This window comes from Capra hircus, chromosome 26 (genome assembly GCF_001704415.2).
Source record: "Capra hircus breed San Clemente chromosome 26, ASM170441v1, whole genome shotgun sequence".
Taxonomy (NCBI): Eukaryota; Metazoa; Chordata; class Mammalia; order Artiodactyla; family Bovidae; genus Capra; species Capra hircus.
In genome coordinates, this window is record NC_030833.1 from 20859425 (window position 1) to 20880074 (window position 20650).

Sequence of the window (20650 nt, forward strand, 5' to 3'; positions counted from 1 at the left end):
GATTAAATACCTTCTCCAACAATAGGTCAACTCCCTTGAAATATGCCAACTATGTGCAACACCTTGTATTATGGATTCTGTTCCATGAGATTAGCATTAAAAATGGACCCTTCATCTAGAAATCAAAAGTGCTATTTTTAATAGCATGGGTGCTTAAATGATATCCAGTATTTCACGTTTATAAGAAATTAATTTGCATTCTTCTCTTGAAAGCTAATAAATTCTTATGCAGTAATAACTGACTCAATGCCAACTGAGGTAATGAAAGAACCTACCCACCTTTCCTGTTGCAGCTCTAAGAAGTTGCTGTTTCTTTTCAAGATCTTCTCTTTTAGCAGCAAGTGCCTGCTGTTCTGCATTCTCTTCTCTCCACAAGTAACTAATCAATAAAAAATAGACTGTCTTCAATTTTAAAATTAAGACAATATGCTAACAGTATACAATTTTGAGGGAAGACTGAAATTAAACTTCTATAGTTAATTTATAATTTAAAGACCATTTAACAGCCAGTAACTAGCATTACTCAACAATATTAAGGCATACTTTAGTCTATACTAACTTTCTTTCACTTTGTAATTCATCTTTCTTATTTTTTACTTCATAGTATTTTCTGTCCAGTTCTTCAACTCGAGCTTTGACTTCATTAAGATCCTGATCCAGTTTCTATGGAAATAAAAATAATTCAAATTTAAAATCTAATTTCATACAAACTAATCCCTAGTAACAGAAAGCAGTTCGGTTGTTACCAGAGGATGGAAGAGGCCAGGAAAGGAGAGAGGGAGGAATTACCAAGGGATATGGGAAACATTTTGGGGTGATCAATAGGCTTGTTATCTTAACTGTGGTGATGGTTTAACAAGCACATACATGTATCAAAACAATTAATTTGTTCATTAGTGACCTTACTACTTCTATAATATATACTCTAGAATTTTAGAAGAAAAAAATTTATTAATAAATTCTCAAAACACTGCAGTGTATACTTTTCACATGGCCCCTCTACACACACACACACACACATAAGAACACAAGAGATTTAGGAACATACTAAGAAGCAAAAGGCTCTTTTGCACAATATAATAAGCACTGTAAAATCATCTCTATCCAATATAAAGAAGAGTTCACCCTCACAAGTGGTCATTTTGATACACTTAAATGTGACTGAAATATTGAAAAATAATTTCAAACTTGAAAAAGAATGAATAAAACCTCTCCCTGCAAAGTCCTGTTTTAGCACCAAGCTTTTTCAAAACGGGCATCTGTTGAGGTTGATATTTCCATGAACTCAAGATAAAAATGCCTTTTATTTCAAGGCAGGACTGTAGCTATCTCAACTGAAACTATACTAACAAACTCCCAAATAACTGACTACCTCAATCAATCTGTTTTCCATTCCTGACCAAAGTCCAAAGCACACTGGCCAGTAGTATATTACTCCTGGTCACTTGTCCTACCAGCTGAGCTGTTTATGGTTACAGAATCAGTTCTGTTTGCTCCCTGGTATGTTTTTGTTTTTAGGTGACTGATTACATTAAACATTAGATAAACTGATGATATGAGTACTAGGAAAAGTTGTTCTTTTAAAAAACTGATTTAGTTCTGAACACACTCAAAAACGAGTCACTGAAAATTGAACTGAATGGGCAAAAACCTCTAATATATAATACAAAAGTGCATATGGTAAGGAAAAGGCAATGGCAACCCACTCTAGTACTCTTGCCTGAAAAATCCCATGGACAGAGGAGCTTGGTAGGCTGCAGTGCATGGCGTCGGTAAGAGTGGGACATGACTGAGTGACTTCACTTTCACTTTTCACTTTCATTCACTGGAGAAGGAAATGGCAACCCACTCCAGTATTCTTGCCTGGAGAATCCCAGGGACAGAGGAGCCTAGTGGGCTGCTGTCTCTGGGGTCGCACAGAGTCAGACACGACTGAAGTGACTTAGCAGTAGCAGCAGCAGCATATGGTAATAGATAATATGTACTTTATAATGGGCTTCCTAGGTAGCTCAGTAGAAATGGAGTAGCCATCATAGTCTACAAGAGTCCAAAAAGCAGTACTTGGATGCAATCTCAGAAACAGAATGATCTCTGTTCGTTTCCAAGGCTGTCCATTCAGTATCACAGTATTCCAAGTCTATGCCCCAACCAGTAATGCTGAAAAAGCTGAAACTGAAGCTGAATGTTTCTGTGAAGACCTACAAGACATTCTAGAACTAACACCCAAAAAAGATGTCCTTTTCATTACTGGGGACTAGAATGTAACAGTAGGAAGTCAAGAAATACCTGGAATAACAGGCAAATTTGGCCTTGGAGTACAGAATGAAGCAGGGCAGAGGCTAATAGAGTTTTGTCAAGAGAACACACTGGTCATAGCAAACATCCTCTTGCAACAATACAAGAGAAGACTCTACACATGGACATCACCAGATGGTCAATACAGAAATCAGGTTACATTCTTTGCAGCCAAAGATGGAGAAGCTCTATACAGTCAGCAAAAACAAGACCAGGAGCTGTGGCCAGATCAGGAACTCTTTATTGCCAAATTCAGACTTAAATTGAAAAAAGTAGGGAAAACCACTAGACCATTCAGGTCTAACCTAAATCAAATCCCTTATGATTATACACTGGAAGTGACAAATAGATTCAAGGGATTAGATCTGATAGAGTGCCTTAAGAACTATGGATGGAGGTTCATGACACTATACAGGAGGCAGGGATCAAGACCATCCCCCCAAAAAAAGAAATGAAAAAAGGCAAAATGGCTGTCTGAGGAGGCCTTACAAATAGCTGTGAAAAGAAGAGAAGTGAAAGGCAAAGGAGAAAAGGAAAGATACACCCATTTGAAGGCAGAGTTCCAAAGAAGACCAAGGAGAGATACGAGAGACATCCTCAGTGATCAATGCAAAGAAATAGAGAAAAACAACAGAATGGGAAAGACTGGAGATCTCTTCCAGAAAATTAGAGATACCAAGGGAACTTTTCATGCAAGGTGGGCACAGTAAAGGACAGAAATGGTATGGACCTAACAGAAGCAAAAGATATTAAGATGAGGTGGCAAGAATACACAGAACTATACAATAAAGGTCTTTACAACCCAGATAATCACAATGGTGTGATCACTCACCCAGAGCCAGACATCCTGGAGTGCGAACTCAAGTGGGTCTTAGGAAGCATCACTATGAACAAAGCTAGTGGAGGTGATGGAATTCCAGTTGAGCTGTTTTAAATCCTAAAAGATGATGCTGTGAAAGTGCTGCACTGGATATGCCAGCAAGTTTGGAAAACACCAGTGGCCATAGGACTGGAAAAGGTCAGTTTTCATTCCAATCCCAAAGAAAGGCAATGCCAAAGAATGCTCAAACTATCAAACAATTGCACTCATCTCACATGCTGGCAAAGTAATGCTCAAAATTCTCCAAGTGAGGCTTTAACAGTAAGTGAACCATGAACTTTCAGATGTTCAAGCTGGATTTAGAAAAGGCAGAGGAACCAGAGATCAAATTGCCAACATCCACTGGATCATTGAAAAAGCAAGAGAGTTCCAGAAAAACATATATTTCTGCTTTATTGACTATGCCAAAGCCTTTGACTGTGTGGATCACAACAAACTGGAAAATTCTTAGAGAGATAGGAATACCAGACCACTTGACCTGCCTCCTAAGAAATCTGTACGCAGGTCAAGAAGCCAACAGTTAGAACTGGACATGGAACAGACTGGTTCCAAAATGGGAAATGAGTATGTCAAGGCTGTATACTGTCACCCTGCTTATTTAACTTATATGCAGAGTACATCATAAGAAACGCTGGACTGGATGAAGCACAAGCTGGAATCAAGACTGCTGGGAGAAATATCAATAACCTCAGAAATGCAGATGACACCACTCTTATGGCAGAAAGTGAAGAGGAACTAAAGAGCCTCTTGATGAAAGTGAAAGAGAGTGAAAAAGTTGGCTTAAAACTCAACATTCAGAAGACTAAGATCATGGCATCTGGTCTCATCACTTCATGGCAGATGGGGAAACAGTGGCTGACTTTATTTTGGGGGGCTCCAAAAATCACTGCAGATGGTGACTGCAGCCATAAATTAAAAGATACTTGTTCCTTGGAAGAAAAGCTATGACCAATCTAGACAGCATATTAAAAAGCAGAAACATTACCTTGCTAACAAAGGTCCGTCTAATCAAAGCTATGGTTTTTCCAGTAGTCATGTATGAATGTGAGAGTTGGACTATGAGGAAAGCTAAGTGCTGAAGAATTGATGCTTTGGAACTGTGGTGTTGGAGAAGACTCTTCAGAGTCCCTTGGACAGCTAGGAAATCCAACCAGTTCATCCTAAAGGAAATCAGTCCTGAATATTCATTGGAAGGACTGATGCTGAAGCTGAAACTCCAACTCTTTGGCCACCTGATGCACAGAACTGACTCATTTGAAAAGACCCTGATGCTGGGAACTACTAAAGGTGGGAGGAGAAGGGGACAACAGAAGATGAGATGGTTGGATGGCATCACCGACTCAATGGACATGAGTTTGAGGAGTTGGTAATGGACAGGGAGGCCTGGCGTGCTGCACTCCATGGGGTCACAAAGAGTTGGACATGACTGAGCGACTGAACTGAACTGAAATGGTGGCTCAGTGGTAAAGAATCTGCCTATTAAGGCAGGAGACACAGGTTCGATCCCTGGGTGGGGAAGATCCCCTGGAGGAGGAAACGGCAAGTGACTCCAGCATTCTTGCCTGAAAAATCCCACGAACAGAGGAGTCTGGTGGGCCGCAGTCCATGGGGTCGCAGGGTTGGACACGACTGAGCACACATGCACGTGTAACAGTAACTCACAACGTCAGGTCACAAAGCCAAGGAAAGACCGAGGAGCTGATGCAGATTAAAGCAGGTAACAGAAGCACGACGACTAAATGCAGTATATGACCTTATACCGGATCCTGAATTGTTTTCACCCAACTTTACGGAGAACTGTATTTACACATGCAGCTCATAACACGAAAGTCCCCTCGGAGTGCCAATCACTACTCATATTCATAAGAAATATCTTGGGTTCTACATCAAGATTGGTATACACTCTAGTGAAGAATGTTGATAAAGAAGGCTATTCAGGTGTAGGGGGTAGGCAGTATATGGGAAATCTCTATACCTTCCTCTCAATTTTGCTGTGAACCCAAAGATGCTCTTTAAAAAATGTCTAAAAATAAAGACTGGTACATAAGCATACACTTATCTTTAAATATTTACATATAAATACATGTAAATATTATACATGAAATGCATATAAGTATACATATTTAAGATTTTATGTTTTCAGTGACTTTTCTGATAAACCGACCATATCAACAGTAAAGACCTTGTAAGGTAGAAAGGTTCCTTCTAGGCATGTGTATATAAATACATACATATATTCTTACCCTACACCTGTCCTACACACTCCCTTCTCACCACTTCGATCATCTTCCAATCACCTATATATATCTGCAAGTATCACTTAAGATAGCAGTTTTCTCTATTTTTAAATAATTTACAATCTTTCTTATTCAAAGTAATGGTTTTATCTTCTATTTCAATTTTTAAGAAAATGCTAACTAAACATGCAGAGTGAATGTTTAATTCATTTAGAAAATGTTATAAAATCAGCAATGTGTTAACAAAATATATTCTGCAGTAAGTTATTACATTGATATAATATTACATTATTATATAAAAATGGAAATATTTTAAATTACTACAGTCTTTTTAGATTTGTATGATATCACTTAAAGTTAACTGTACAGTCCAAGTACATGTTGCTGACTCATAAAAAATATATTTTAAATTTATTTAATCTATATGACACTCACTGACATGGCAAAAAATCTTTAAAACCACCATATGTATAATATTAAACTGTGCTGGTCTTATCTAATTAAGTATCTGTCTTGTGTATTTTATGATAAACTATTTACAAATAAAACTTAAAGAAACAGATAAACCTGCATATGTTCACACTCAAAGATTTCACAAAGCAGCTACAGAAGTTCTTACATTATACTGCTCCAGATTTTTCTCTTTATTTGCCTCAGTGTCCTCCAAATCCTTGTGTATAGCGGCAATCTGTCTTTTCTTGTCGTTAATAGCTTGATCTAAAGACTTGAGCTCCTTTTTAATCCACTTATCCCTTTCTTCTTTTGATGTAAACTGGCTTCCTCGACCCTGCTTTGCATAAAGGTCGGTTCTTTCCTGGGTAGCTTGGGCCAATCTACACAAGATAGAAAAGAAAGGATTAAAAAGGAGAACAGGAAATAACCAAGTTTAATTGCAATCAATACCTCAAGAGTACAGAGAGACAATAACCATTTTTGTAATTCCATACAAGAAGGAAAGAAGGAGAATTCCCTGGTGGTCCAGTGTTTAGGACTGTGTGCTCTCACTGCCGAGGGCCTGGGTTTGACAGCCAGGGCACTAAGACCCCACAACCCACATGGGGAAAAGAAAAAGGAATTAAGTATAAAAAGCAACTGTTATCTAATAGTGCTTCTAGGACTAGCTCTATTTAACATTAATTTAACTTCAAAATCACTGTGAAATTCAGGTAAAACAGCCCATCCTCTAAGGATTTAAGGTCCTTCCTGGTCTGGGTTAATCACTAAACCTAGACAAATCTAGCACCCTACCTCAGGATTTTCAAAAATGCTCCAACTATATTTAATTATTTAAACATTTTCAACACCTTACAATGAAAGACATTATAAAAGTTAAAAGGCAAGAGAAAACACATACAACATACAGGACAAATATTAACCCCCAGATAACATAAAACAATACTATCAAACAGTAAGAAAAAATAAAATCAGGAAAAAAATGGACAAAGGATATAAACAGGAATTTCATTAAAATGAACATATGAGGCATAAAAACACGATAATGTACTGAATTGTGAAGTCGGCAAACACTGGCAAGTCCAATCTACAGACAGAAACTAAAACGTATAGATGTTAAAAGATGTCAAGTATGAAAAGAAGGTGGCAGAATGAACACACAGCAGGATACAATTTGGGTAAACAAAGTCCAAATTTTAGCTCTATTATTATGGGCAAGTTACTGAACTTCCCAGAGCCTTAAATTTGTCAAACTTATAGTGAAGATACTGTGGATCACCTAGGGCTTCTAAATAGGCACTATGCATACACTAATACTGGCCCACAGTACTGGCTGTTACTTTGAAATGGGCATTTAACTTTGCCCTTAATTACTAACTTCCTAACCTATAATTCTTTATATAATAAGGTTCTATGGAGGAACCATGTAGAAAATTAGAATTGGTGAAAAAAGTCCCAGACCTAGCAATTCCTCGCTCTTCTTTTTCTTTTACACTGTTGAATTTAGGTTCTGTTTCTGCCAGTTCTTTCTGCTTTTCTTCTATTTTTTCAAGCAGCTTCTGCCTTTCTTTTAATAAGCGTTTCTGTAAATAAAGCAAGATAAGTAAAAATGTAATCTGTTTAAAAACTTTTCTTATTTTTAAATCTAGCATAGGATATTTTCTCATGAAAAGAATTTATGAGAAAACTGATCCTGCAACATAAAACTAATTTTTAAATGTAAGTAACTGAAAGTACTCAGTTGCAACTTGAATGCAAATTAATTTTACTGTGCCAATTTTTTTACAAAAATTCAAGCATGTACCCCTGTCACAGAAAGGACTGTCCTTCAAGCATGCACCCCTGTCACAGAAAGGACTGTCCTCTGCAGTTCCCACTCACCTGAACATTTATGTCTTTCATTTTCAGCATTTTAACTTACCCTCTGTTCACTATTGCCTGCCAATTCATCTTGTAAATCCTTGGCTTTAAGCTCCAATTTAGTTCTCTGCTTAATTTGTTCCTGTCTTTCAGCACTGAGCTGTTCCTTTTCTTCTTTCATAGCTGAAATTTTTGTTTTCAGTTCTCTAACTTGGCGCTCAATATCCTATTCAAAAAGTATCAAATAGAAACAAGTTAGACAACTAGAAATACAAAAGCAAAATCAGGACACCATTGGTTTGTCTCTTCTTTTTCTCTTATTTAAACTTTCAATACTACTCTCTTTCCAATACTCAATCCCAGTGACACCACTACTTGAAGTTACCATTCCATAATTCTGGTACAGAAAGGTTAAGTTAGAAGTTAACCTAAGTCTAGTTTATAACCTTACCTCCATCTTATCTCTTGCATCCTGCTGAGCATCTCTTAATTGTCTGGATTTTTCTCCACTTGTCTCTCGCTTAGCAGAAAGCTGGGAAAAAAAACAAGCTATGATTTCCAACCCATTTTGGATTTGTTCAATATTTTATAACATCTAGTAAAAATCTTTAAGTATCTGCTAAAACAAGCATTCACTTAAAAAAAAAAAATTTCCCCCAAAATAACTGTATTGGGTTTAAATAGAAAATGCCTATAGTTTTCAGCATTACCTAAAACAAGTTTTTGTACAAAATGTTAGCAATACTGATTACAAAGTACACCTTAAAAAGCCAAGAAAGAAATTCGTGAAACCCTAAAAGTTGTTTTCTTCTCATCCTGGTCTGCCTGACACCACCACCTAATTATATTTCAGATGCAACTACAGCAAGGACCATGTGAGTCATTTTCCTTGGAGTAGACTCAAAGAGTAAATGTGCTGAGCAATAAATTCACTAAGAAGTTTTAACATTTTTGAGGTATGTATTTAAAAATCATTGAAAAGTATAAATACAGTATGAGTTTAATATATTCATAAAAATAAAATTAAACAAGTGGCAAAGGTAAGTATTTTACCTCATCAAGTTTAGCACGAGTCTCATTAAGTTCCTGATTGTAAATGGTATATTCCAGGGCTCGTCTCATCTTATCCCACTTTTGATACTGAGCTAGTTCTTCCTTTTCTTCCTCTAAGGTATGTAATCTCTCTTCAATGTATTTTAACAACTCATTGATTTTTTCCCGTTTTCCCTCTTAAAAAAAAATGGGAGAAGGATGAAGGAGTTGAATAAAACTTTTAGGCAGTATCAATTCTCAAATATACTGTGTAAAACTTAATCTTAAGCACTTTAGCATTACTTCTTTGACATTAGGTGGTAACCAAATCTAAGATACTAAAATAGCAATTTAAACGCTTTATTATGGAAAGTATGAGAGAATAAACTTATACATGGTGACACTGATTCTTATATTACATGTTACAGGCCTTTGTTTATGCTTCCTTTAAAAGTTAATGTGCCTCCCCATGACATTAGGGAAAAAAACCACAAAATCCTACTTAATATCACTGGTGTCACTGATTCTCAATTCTTATAACAGCATTATCTATATAGCTGCCATATACTGAACAGTTACTATATTCCAATCATGGTGTGACTTTGCTCCTCTATTCGCCACTACAAACTATTAAAAAGGACTTCATAGATGGGAAAGCTTTGGACCAGAGAGGTCAAATCTAAAGTCTGAATATCAGGCAACTATTATCTAGACTTTGAACGTAAGGGTCTCTGACTCTAAGCCACGAAAGGGCACAGCACTTGAAAGGCAAAGTTGAGTTTCCATAATGAATGTACTAAGGAAGAGCCCAAGTTCAAAGTTTAAGTTTTACATTTACTTGCTTCTGAATAAATTAAAACCTAATGCCAACTGATATTTCAGCATTTTTTTTTCCTGAAGAACACATCCAAATGTGTTATCCTCACTAATAATGAGAAAGACTTTAAAGGCACAAAGCAGCTGACTTAGAATGGTACTATTATCTCACAGTAACAATTCTTTATTCAAAGAGACAAACTGTTAGAATTCTCAAACCTTAAACTGCCTAACACTAATTTTCTTTCCAATCAGTCTACAGGCAAATTATTATACAATATACTCCTGAGAATAGACAACTTCTCTCAAGTATCATAACACAATGAAAAAGCAATACACAGAATAGAAGAAATAAGGCAGAATAACATTTATTTTACCTGTTTCCTTCATTAAAGATATGCTTTCTTCTTTTCGTTCATCATACACTCTAGTACCAGCTACTTCTCTTAACAGTTTTAGTCTCTGAGAATCTGGTGCTGTTGCCATCTGGTTAATCTAAAAATTTTAGAAAAATAATTATTTACAGAGCTAGATTGCTCTTTAAGAACTCTACCTTGAAAGGTATTCACACACCAAGTTTTAAGTATCAGTTCACAATAGGAGAACAGCAATGAAGAGAAAAGATCTTATCCTCAAGAAACCTACATTCTAGGGGGAAAAAAAAAAACAGGAAGCATACATACCATTACACTATAAGTGCCATGAGGAAAAACAAAACAAAATAAGAAATTGTAGCATAAAGAGTTAGGGTGACGGCAGTGCTCTTATAAAAGATGCAGACAACATGGATGGTTTCTATGAAATGACCTTGAGCAGAAACTGAAACAATACAAAGGGACCTATGCTGCATGCATGCAGAAGTCTCAGGTAATTGCTTTCAAATCAGCCTCCTTTTAAAGAAATTTCTCACAAAGACAGTCTCTTCAAAAATCTCGCTCTTGAAAGTGAAACACTTCTTCCTAATCCCTTTTTCTGAATGCTAACTTTCCAACACATAGCTAAAAACACCTCCAACATGAAATAAGAAGTGGACATTGTAAAAGGATTCTCCCCTAGTCCAAAACAGCACAACAGGTAACTTAGGACACTGCAGGGTACGTTCTAAGAAAAATAAATTATTTTCGATATATATAGTTAAAATATATGAGGAAATAGTAGAACAATCAGCTCAAGTATATAACTCCTAAAAACTGTAAAAAATACAATTCGATTGAGGGAAAATAACATGTAGCATTATGGCAAGTTTCTGGTAATGTAAGCTTTCTAGTGTTATACTAACAGAGAGAGTATTAATTTCAGAAAGTAACTGTTTTCAAATGTAATTTTTATAAAGTTTCTACAATACTCTTAACTTACAAACCAAAAATATCTGCAGATCACTAAGAAAACATGATCCACTTAAATAATTCTGCTGAAATACTTTTATCCCACTATGCAATGGATCTGTTTTACACTTTATGGCCACAAAAAAGGTATTATTAATACAAACTCCAGGGCAAAATAAATCAATGAAAACAGAAGATAGTAAGGTCCATTTTCACCTGAATTTAACCACTAGAATGAAATCAAATTCATCATTCAATGAATATAATCAGAAAACAAATTCCATTTAAAAAGATACATATTTTTTTACCTTTCCTTGTTTAACAATATAATAAGGATTGCTTCGAGAAAAACCAGCACTTTCAAGGAGATTCATCACATCATTTTTCCTGTTGATAAACAATTAAAAAATTTTTCAAATATATAACAATCTAACAATAGGCAAAGAATACACTAACCCTTGAGCTAAGGAGCATGAAGAACTACAGAACAGTCATTAAATATCATTCACATCAGCCTCAGGGAATCTTCTGAGTCTTATGCTTGAACTCTAAATAATGATTTGCTGAACACGAGACAAAAGTACCTCATATATGAGCCAAGTAAAATACTTTTGCTCTTTTGTATAAAAATTATAAGCATAAAAATGCTTACGTGACCATTTTCTTGTCTAAGAAATACTGATCCTTTTTGGCACCGATAACTCTCCGAAGTGAAACTTCCTCTTTGTCGATCTAAGAAAAAAACATAAATGCTCAAACATAAATCTAACAGTAAATGTTTTGGAAACATTTCAGTTAATAGGGTCATTTTAGAGTCCGTCACCATAGCAATTATTTTGAAACTTCTATTATCTCACTAAAGATATGCTGCTGCTGCTGCTAAGTCACTTCAGTCGTGTCCGACTCTGTGAGACGCCATAGAAAGCAGCCCACCAGGTTCCCCCATCCCTGGGATTCTCCAGGCAAGAACACTGGAGTGGGTTGCCATTTCCTTCTCCAATGCAGAAAAGTGAAAAGTGAAAGTGAAGTCACTCAGTCATGCCCAACTCTTAGCGACCTCATAGACTACAGCCTACCAGGCTCCTCCGCCCATGGGATTTTCCAGGCAAGCGTACTGGAGTAGGTTGCCATTGCCTTCTCCAAGAAAGATATGCTATGAATACTCAATTACATGACAAAGACCTTTTTTTACAACAGCTTGCACGTTCCCACTTGTTTACCAGAATATTCAAAACTTAAGTTAGTATGTAAGCTATAGCTATTTTAGTATAAACTAAATCATAAAAGCCTTCCTGGGTAGCTAAATCAGTAAAGAATCTGCCTTCAATGCAGGAAACCTGGGTTCGATCCCTGTGTTGGGAAGATCCCCTGGAGAAGGGCATGGCAACCCACTCCAATATTCTTGTCTGGAGAATTCCATGGACAGAGGAGCCTGGAAGGCTATAGTCCAGGGACTCACAAGGAGTTGGACACAAATGAGTGACTAACACACACAAATCATAAAAGCCTAAGTACAGCTATAAATAAAAGTTTCAAAGCATGAAAAAAGTCAGCTGCATCAATAAAATTCTCAACATTATTACTGAAAAGAAAGAAACAGTTACTCACCGGTAACCGGTTGTCTGAATTGTCAAAAATAATCTCCACAAAAGCAGAAATAACACGAGGACCAGTCCCCTCCTAAAACACAAGAAAAAATTAATGTTATTTAAATGGTAGTTTCATATTCTTTAAATACTAAATACTTTTAAAGTTTAGTGCAGGTAACAAGCCTGATTCAAAGGAGGAAAATTTCTATCAGACGAGAATATCACAGCAATCCAGTCTATGCCCCAACCACTAATGCCAAAGAAGCTGAAGTTACATGATTCTATGAAGACCTACAAGACCTTCTAGAACTAACACCCCCCAAATGAGGTCCTTTTCATTATGGGGGACTGGAATGCAAAAGTAGGAAGTCAAGAGATACCTGAACTAACAGACAAGTTTGGCCTTGGGAGTACAAAATGAAGCTGGGCAAAGGCTAACAGAGTTTTACAGTTTTACCAGAGTTAACACTGGTCATAGCAAACACCCTCTTCCAACAACACAAGAGAAGACTCTACACATGGACATCACCAGATGGTCAATACAGAAATCAGATGGATTATATTTTTTGCAACAGAAGATGGAGAAACTCTATACAGTCAGCAAAAACAAGACTGGGAGCTGACCATGGCTCAGATCATAATTCCTTATTAAAAATTCAGACTTAAATTGACTAAAGTAGGGAAAACCACCAGACCATCCAGGTCTGACCTAAATCAAATCCCTTGCGATTATATAGTGGAAGTGACAAACAGATTTAAGGGATTAGATCTGACAGACAGAGTGCCTTAAGAACTATGGATGGAGGTTCATGACATTGTACAGGAGGCAATGATCAAGACCATCCCCAAGAAGAAGAAATGCAAAAAGGCAAAATGGTTGTCTGAGGAGGCCTTACAAATAGCTGTGAAAAGAAGAGAAGCGCAAGGCAAAGGAGAAAAGGAAAGATATACCCATCTGAATGCAGAGTTCTAAAGAATAGCAAGGAGGTAAAAAAGTCTTCCTAAGTGATCAATGCAAAGAAATAGAGGAAAACAATAGAATGGGAAAGACTAGAGAACTCTTCAAGGAAATCAGAGATACCAAGGGAACTTTTCATGCAAAGATGGGCACAATAAAGGACAGAAATGGTATGGATCTAACAGAAGCAGAAGATATTAAGAGGTGGCAAGAATACACAAAAGAACTATACAAAAAAGATTTTCATGATACAGATAACCATGATGGTGTCATCACCTACTGAGAGCCAGACATCCTGGAGTGTGAACTCAAGTGGGCCTTAGGAAGCATCACTATGAACAAAGCTAGTGGAGGTGATAGAATTCCAGCTAAGCTATTTCAAATCCTAAAAGATGAGGCTGTGAAAGTGCTGCACTGGATATATCAGCAAATTTGGAAAACTCAGCAGTGGCCACAGGACTGGAAAAGGTCAGTTTTCATTCAATCCCAAAGAAAGGCAATGCCAGAGAATGCTCAAAGTACTACACAATTGGATTCATCTCACATGCTAGCAAAGTAATGCTCAAAATTCCCCAAGCCAGGCTTCAACAGTACATGAATCTAGAACTTCCAGATGTTCCAGCTGGATTTAGAAAAGGCAGAGGAATCAGAGATCATACTGCCAACGTCCACTGGATCATAGAAAAAGCAAGAGAGCTCCAGAAAAACACTTACTTCTGCTTTATTCATTGCACCAAAGCCTTTGACTGCATGGATCACAACAAACTGTGGAAAATTCTTAAACAGATGGGAAATAACAGACCACCTGACCTGCCTCCTGAGAAATCTGTATGCATGTCAGAAGCAACAGTTAGAACCGGACATGGAACAACAGACTGGTTCCAAATCGGGAAAGGAATAAGTCAAGGCTATATATTGTCAACCTGCTTATTTAACTTATGTGCAGAGTACATCATGCAAAATGCCAGACTGGATGAAGCACAACCTGGAATCAAGATTGCTGGGAGAAATATCAATAACCTCAGATACGTGATGATACCACCCTTATGGCAGAAAGCGAAGAAGAGCTAAAGAGCCTCTTGATGAAAGTCAAGGAGAGTGAAAAAGTTGGCTTAAAGGTCAACATTCAAAAAACGAAGATCATGGCATCGGTCCCATTACTTCATGGCAAGCAGATGGGAAAACAATGGAAACAGTGACAGACTATTTTCTTGGGCTCCAAAATCATTGCAGATGGTGATTGCAGCCATGAAATTAACAGACTCCTTGGAAGAAAAGCTATGACTAACCTAGACAGCATATTAAAAAGCAGAGACATTACTTTGCTAACAAAGGTCCATCTAGTTAAAGCTATAGTTTTTCCAGTAGTCATGTATGGATATGAGAGTTGGACTGTAAAGAAAGCTGAGCACTGAAGAATTGATGCTTTTGAACTGTGGGATTGGAGAAGACTCTCAAGAGTCCCTTGGACTGCAAGGATATCAAACCAGTCAATCCCAAAGGAAATCAGTCCTGAATATTCATTGGAAGGACTGATACTGAAGCTGAAGCGCCAATACTCTGGCCACCAGATGTGAACAACTGACTCTTTAGAAAAGACCCTGATGCTGGGCAAGACAAGGCAGGAGAAGGGGATGACAGAGGATTGAGATGGTTGGATGGCATCACGATCTCGACGGACTTGAGTTTGAGCAAGTTCCGGGAGTTGATGATGGATAGGAAAGCCTGGCGTGTTGCACTCCATGGGGCTGCAAAGAGTTGGACACAACTGAGCGACTGAACTGTACTGAGAAAATCCTCTTGCCAAAGCAGCAGACATCGGATTAGGATGACAATACTCAACCACAGAGCTTTCTTTTTCTCCTCCAAATAGACTTTGACTGTGAATTTTAAAAATGAGAACTATGCAAAAGATGTCAAAGTTAGATGTAAATAGGTTTTATTCTACATACTACTTCATTTGAGCACAAGACCCCATAGCCACCCAATTTTACCTATTTGCTAATACATAAAACTTTGAGCCTTTCTCTTACAGATTCATCTTAATGTTAGAAAGGAACCCTAACAAAGCATATAATTACTGGAACTGTCTTTTTAAACATTTGAGATATTCTGTATAATTTTAAATCTGCTATGAACACATACACATTTAACATATCACACTTTGATCAATTTGTGACCCAGATACTTACCAAGCCCAGATAATTTCTAGATTGTGAAAACTGTTATGAAGTAGTTCAATACAATAAAGAATAACACCTAAAGAAACTATTCTTTTTATGCTAATCTGAGAAACCTAAACAGAGATTTGCTTATAGGGAATCAATCCTGATTACCAGACTAAAAATTCAAATAAAAAAATTAAAATTAAAATTTAAGAGTGGGAGGAAGGAATTCCTTGCCAGTCCTGTGGTTAGGACTTGGTGTTTTCACTGCCGTGGCCTTGGTTCAATCCCTGGTTGAGGAATTAAGATCCCGCAAGGCACATGGCACAACCAGAAAAAAAAGTGGGCAGGGGTAGTGGAGGATAATGGTTGGAAAAGAACTTTAAGTCTGAGAGATACTGTGTAGATACATTGAAGAATCCTGCTTTCTGGTCTTAAAAGTAATTATAAGCTATATTTAAATAAGACAGATAAGGTACACCATTTTATCATAGACTTTTATATTTTCTTACCTTAAAAGTATTTACTATTTATAATTTAATGAAAACATTCTAACAATTTTCATTACTATAAACATACTTTCTTATTGGAAAATAATGTTACCATTTAAGTACAAATATGGCTGAAAGTAATTTTATGTGGTTAAGTTTGTAATGGTTGCTTTTCTGTGGCTCCATATTAACTTGATTCTGAGTCTCAAACTTTCTAAACCCCAACCTAACTCGTTTTTCTCCTCAGCAAACCAGATTCCAGACCCTTACCAGGCCATACTCTTTAAATAAATAATTTATATTTATATGGAAGATATATCCATCCATAGGGAACTCCTACAATTTTTTTAACCATTATATATAAATTAAGCCTTTATCCTGCATTAATATAGTACACTAAATTTCACAATTACAGAACAATATACATAAGAAACATATTGTGTCATGTTCACAAAAGATCTGAAACTTGAAAAAATAATTTTGTTTAGCGGAACTGACAATGTATTTTTAGAAGTACTTAAAACCGGTAATGTTTTAAAGCAGTCTCACTCACATGTAACAAAGCCAATCGCTGTTCCGGACGAAGATGACTAAACTCATCACTGAGAACAAACTGAATTGCTAGAAACATAAAAACAACTATTAGTACAATCTAAAAAAGATTTATGCTTTAGTTATAATCTCCTGTACCTTCAGAGAACACAGTGTTTCTATCAGGTAATGAACAATACAGATTAACTGTTTCATATAGACAAAAGGAATGCAGAAAATTTGCCTGTACAGATTAATCACCTACGAAATGATGATATTAGAAAAATATTAACAAGCTTTCACTAAAACATTTAAGGTAAGAAAATAAAGACAAGTAGAAGTAAGGTGTGACTTGATCAGAGTATACATGTTCAGGTTTCATGCTATATTTGCTTTTATCCACTACATATAAATGATATAAATTAAAATATTTCACAAAATAGGATATATTCCTATAGTATCGTTAATTGGATGCTTTGTCTAAAGAAACAGAACCAAGCAGGAAATACTGAGAAATGCTTCAGATTTCCACTCTCTGCTGCAGTACTTACATGCCCTTTGTCTTCTATAAATAAGAAGGTGTCATTCATGCCACTTCCTCAGAATGCCTAACTGGACAACCCTCTCCTAGAAATGTAACTCTTTACTCAACTTTTGTATTCCCAGTCCACCCGAGAGACTTTTGACACTCTAGAAGACTGAGTTTGTGTATATGAATATGTATGCTGGAGGTGATGGTGGGGATTGGTTTTCTTTTATAATCACCTTGGAGGAGACAAATTCAAACTCCTAGAGATTATGAAATACTTCCACTCCAATCCTACTCTTCTCACCATCCCCAAATTACAACTACTGATGGGATTCAGAGTGCCCTTTAGAGCTGTGAGCAGAGAAGGGACAGAACCTCTACTATTACTAATGCTCCCTTTTCCTCAAGCACCACTCAACTAAGACATTCAAAAATTCTTCAACCTACTCTATATAGTCCAAATCTGTTAAAATATTTTTCCTCCCCAAAGAATTTAACACAGGCATTACTATTCTTAAATGCATTTTAAGAGCTAGTTTTCAAAGCTCTATTTACTACCTTCTGACAACTGTCTTTGTTGAGTCTATAGTTTTTTATACTCCTCCATCTTTTATTAAAATAATTGATTTAGATGAAACAGATAAGCTATTTCCCATAACAATATTAACTATTCTACTGCACTTATATTCTTTCTCTCTCTTTCTGCATTTACATTTATATATGGTACTGAAGTTTAGAAAGCACTCCTATACATAAATCTCATTTGATTCTCACAACTCATCGAAGGTAGGCAGGGTAAATACCTGTTTTTAAAGTGAAAGACTACTTTGCGAAGTTGTTTTGCATAATCTCACATGGCTAATTAGCCACTAGCGCAGAGCTCAGATTCTTACACTCTAAACCCTTTACATTAAATTTCAATCGTGTTTGAAGAAGTATTTCTTCTGTTTCATGCAGACATAACCTCAGATAAACTACCTTAAGATACCTAGGTCTTATTATATTTAGAATTCAAAATATAATACCTACCATAAAAAAAGTTACTTTTTCCAGATCCATTTCTGCCCACTGTAAAATTTCAAAAAGTATGTTATTTTGTATAAAAAACAGTAAAATTTTAAACTGAAAGTATTCAAAGATATAAAATCCTATTTTCTAACAAAACATCTTAAAACTTAAATACAACAGGACAGTGAACAGCAAATAATAAAACAGCTTTAATTACCAAATGAGTACAGTTTTTGTATCATCTTCAGTTTTTTTCTTAAAGAAATTTATTTCATTGTTTACTTTTTTGCTCTTTCTCAATAGTTTAAAATTAACAGGAATAACTAAACATATTACCTGGTCATTACAATGGACATGTAATTCTATTTTAATTATATATAATACATCTAACAACTTAAAGATTCACATGCTAAAATTTTAAAATACTTAAACAGTCATTAAAAATTCTCAAACCATTTCCATATTAAAACTGTTTTCTGATCAGCCCTATACATCAAGTATAGTCTCTCAGAATCACAAAAATACAGACAACTATAAGGCACTTGTTTTACTACCTGAATTCAGAAATAAGCAATTCTATACATAAAAGAAAATCAAATGCATCAGGTATAATGAATTTATTTGAACTTTTCTGTTCAGCAGAATTTTCATTAAGAGTCATGAATAACTATGTCACTCTCTCTCAATCTTGACCAATATCCTGAACAATTTAGCCCCAAAGTCATTATCTTTAATCCAAAGTAAATTCTACAGAGATCAGAAAATAATGAAGTGCTTTAAAAAAAAAAAGGCATACAACAGACACAGGCCAACTTGAAGGGGGTCTTCTACTAGGGAAATCCAGGATAATTTGAGCACTAAAATAATTAGATGAATTATAAATTAGGGCTTAGGTGGAAGTGGAGGAGAATAATTCATGAGTCCATACTGAAAATAAAAAAAATAAACAGCTAAGGAGAAAGGATGCTTGATTATAGTAAAATAACAAAGGGTAAATGTGAGAGGAGTGCTGGAAATAGAATATCATCATCCTGTAACTACCAGAATAAAGGCAAGAATTATTGATGAATACTAAATCTAAGGGCGAATTTTGATAAGGAACACAGTATTTGCATGGTCCCCAAATCTCTCCACATTATTTATCAGTTGCAAAGGAAAAAACACTACTAGAGTGGAAAAATGACACACTCTTTACTGATCAAAAGTATAATCGTCAATAAGCAGCAGATGGAGATCGTGTGCCTCCACATGGAGTACCCTGAAAAGGACACATCATTTACATAATATTTCTCAAAACCAACATTGTAAAAGACAAAGGCTGTGGAAATGACCCAGATTAAATGAGAATAAAGAGACGTGACAACTAAATGCAACGCCTGATCCTAAATTAAATCCGGTACTGGGGTGGGGGGAAATGTTATAAAGAACATTTCTCGGTCAGTCAACATAAATAGAAAATAAAAATAAATGATTACTGTATTGATGCTAAATTTACTGACATTGATAACTCTACTGTGATTATATAAGATGGATTCACAAAATCTGTCTAGAAGTGATCCAGTGTGACCACAAACCAGATATATCTTCTTTGTAAAGGTATGACCTTCTCCCCTCACTCTTGCCCTCAAACTGCACTCTCCCATTAAGGCCCTAGCAGCTAAGCAGGCTTGGGGCTCTGTTTTCCAGGAAAGCAGGGGACTAACACAAGTATAGATCATTAACAGGAAACAGCTATCTCTGGGTAGAGGGACTACAGTTTAATTCTTTTTCCTTTTAGCTTCTATGCTCTTTATGTTCTACAGAGTCACGTATATTTCTTTTGTTAGAAGGATAGGGATAAAGATAACCTTAAAAAGGTTTATGGTTATTACATTTAAACATCAAACAAGTATCAGCACACGAGGTTCTCCCTGCCTTCAAATCATTATTTTCCTAAGGGTCGAAAATCATTAAAGTGGTATGCTTTCAAAAGTTATGTTTAGGATCAATCTCAGTGTATATTACTTTTGGTCTTTCTTACACGATTAACGGACTTGTTTTTATTTTTTAAGATTTTTTTTTTATGTGGACTGTTTTTAAAGTCTTTATTAAATTTGTTACAATATTATTTCTGCTTTATGCTTTTGTGGCCATAAGGCATGGGGATCTTTGCTCCTGGACCAGGGATTGAACCTGCACCTTGTGTATTGGAAGGTGAAGTCTCAACCACTGGACTGCCAGGAAGTCCGGACTTGTTTTTAAAATACATTAAACAATATCATTTTTTTTTCAGTTAAACAAAAGAACATTTAGATAATTTCCTTTGTAACTGTGATTATTAACAATCCTAATGTTTCAACCAAAGTAGTAAAATAGCTACCTGGTAAGGGGCCCTACCAGAAGAATTGATGCTTTTGAACTGTGGTGTTGGGAGAAGACTCTTGAGGGTCCCTTGGACTGCAGGGAGATCCAACCAGTCCATTCTGAAGGAGATCAGCCCTG

General features: G+C 36.1%; 1 protein-coding gene across 1 annotated transcript in view; it reads right to left on the reverse strand.

Moving 5' to 3' along the window:
• The window catches only part of SMC3 (structural maintenance of chromosomes 3), a 38479-nt gene that overhangs the window by 12297 nt on the left and 5532 nt on the right, over nucleotides 1–20650 (reverse strand). The window contains exons 3-15 of the mRNA XM_018041507.1: nucleotides 18191–18229; nucleotides 16655–16722; nucleotides 12507–12578; nucleotides 11551–11630; nucleotides 11207–11285; nucleotides 9951–10068; nucleotides 8779–8954; nucleotides 8177–8257; nucleotides 7787–7951; nucleotides 7327–7448; nucleotides 6032–6245; nucleotides 560–663; nucleotides 280–379 (exon numbers count right to left, since the gene is read on the reverse strand). Of these exons, the coding sequence (XP_017896996.1) occupies nucleotides 280–379; nucleotides 560–663; nucleotides 6032–6245; nucleotides 7327–7448; nucleotides 7787–7951; nucleotides 8177–8257; nucleotides 8779–8954; nucleotides 9951–10068; nucleotides 11207–11285; nucleotides 11551–11630; nucleotides 12507–12578; nucleotides 16655–16722; nucleotides 18191–18229 (1418 nt within the window). The remainder of the gene's footprint in view (nucleotides 1–279; nucleotides 380–559; nucleotides 664–6031; nucleotides 6246–7326; nucleotides 7449–7786; nucleotides 7952–8176; nucleotides 8258–8778; nucleotides 8955–9950; nucleotides 10069–11206; nucleotides 11286–11550; nucleotides 11631–12506; nucleotides 12579–16654; nucleotides 16723–18190; nucleotides 18230–20650) is intronic.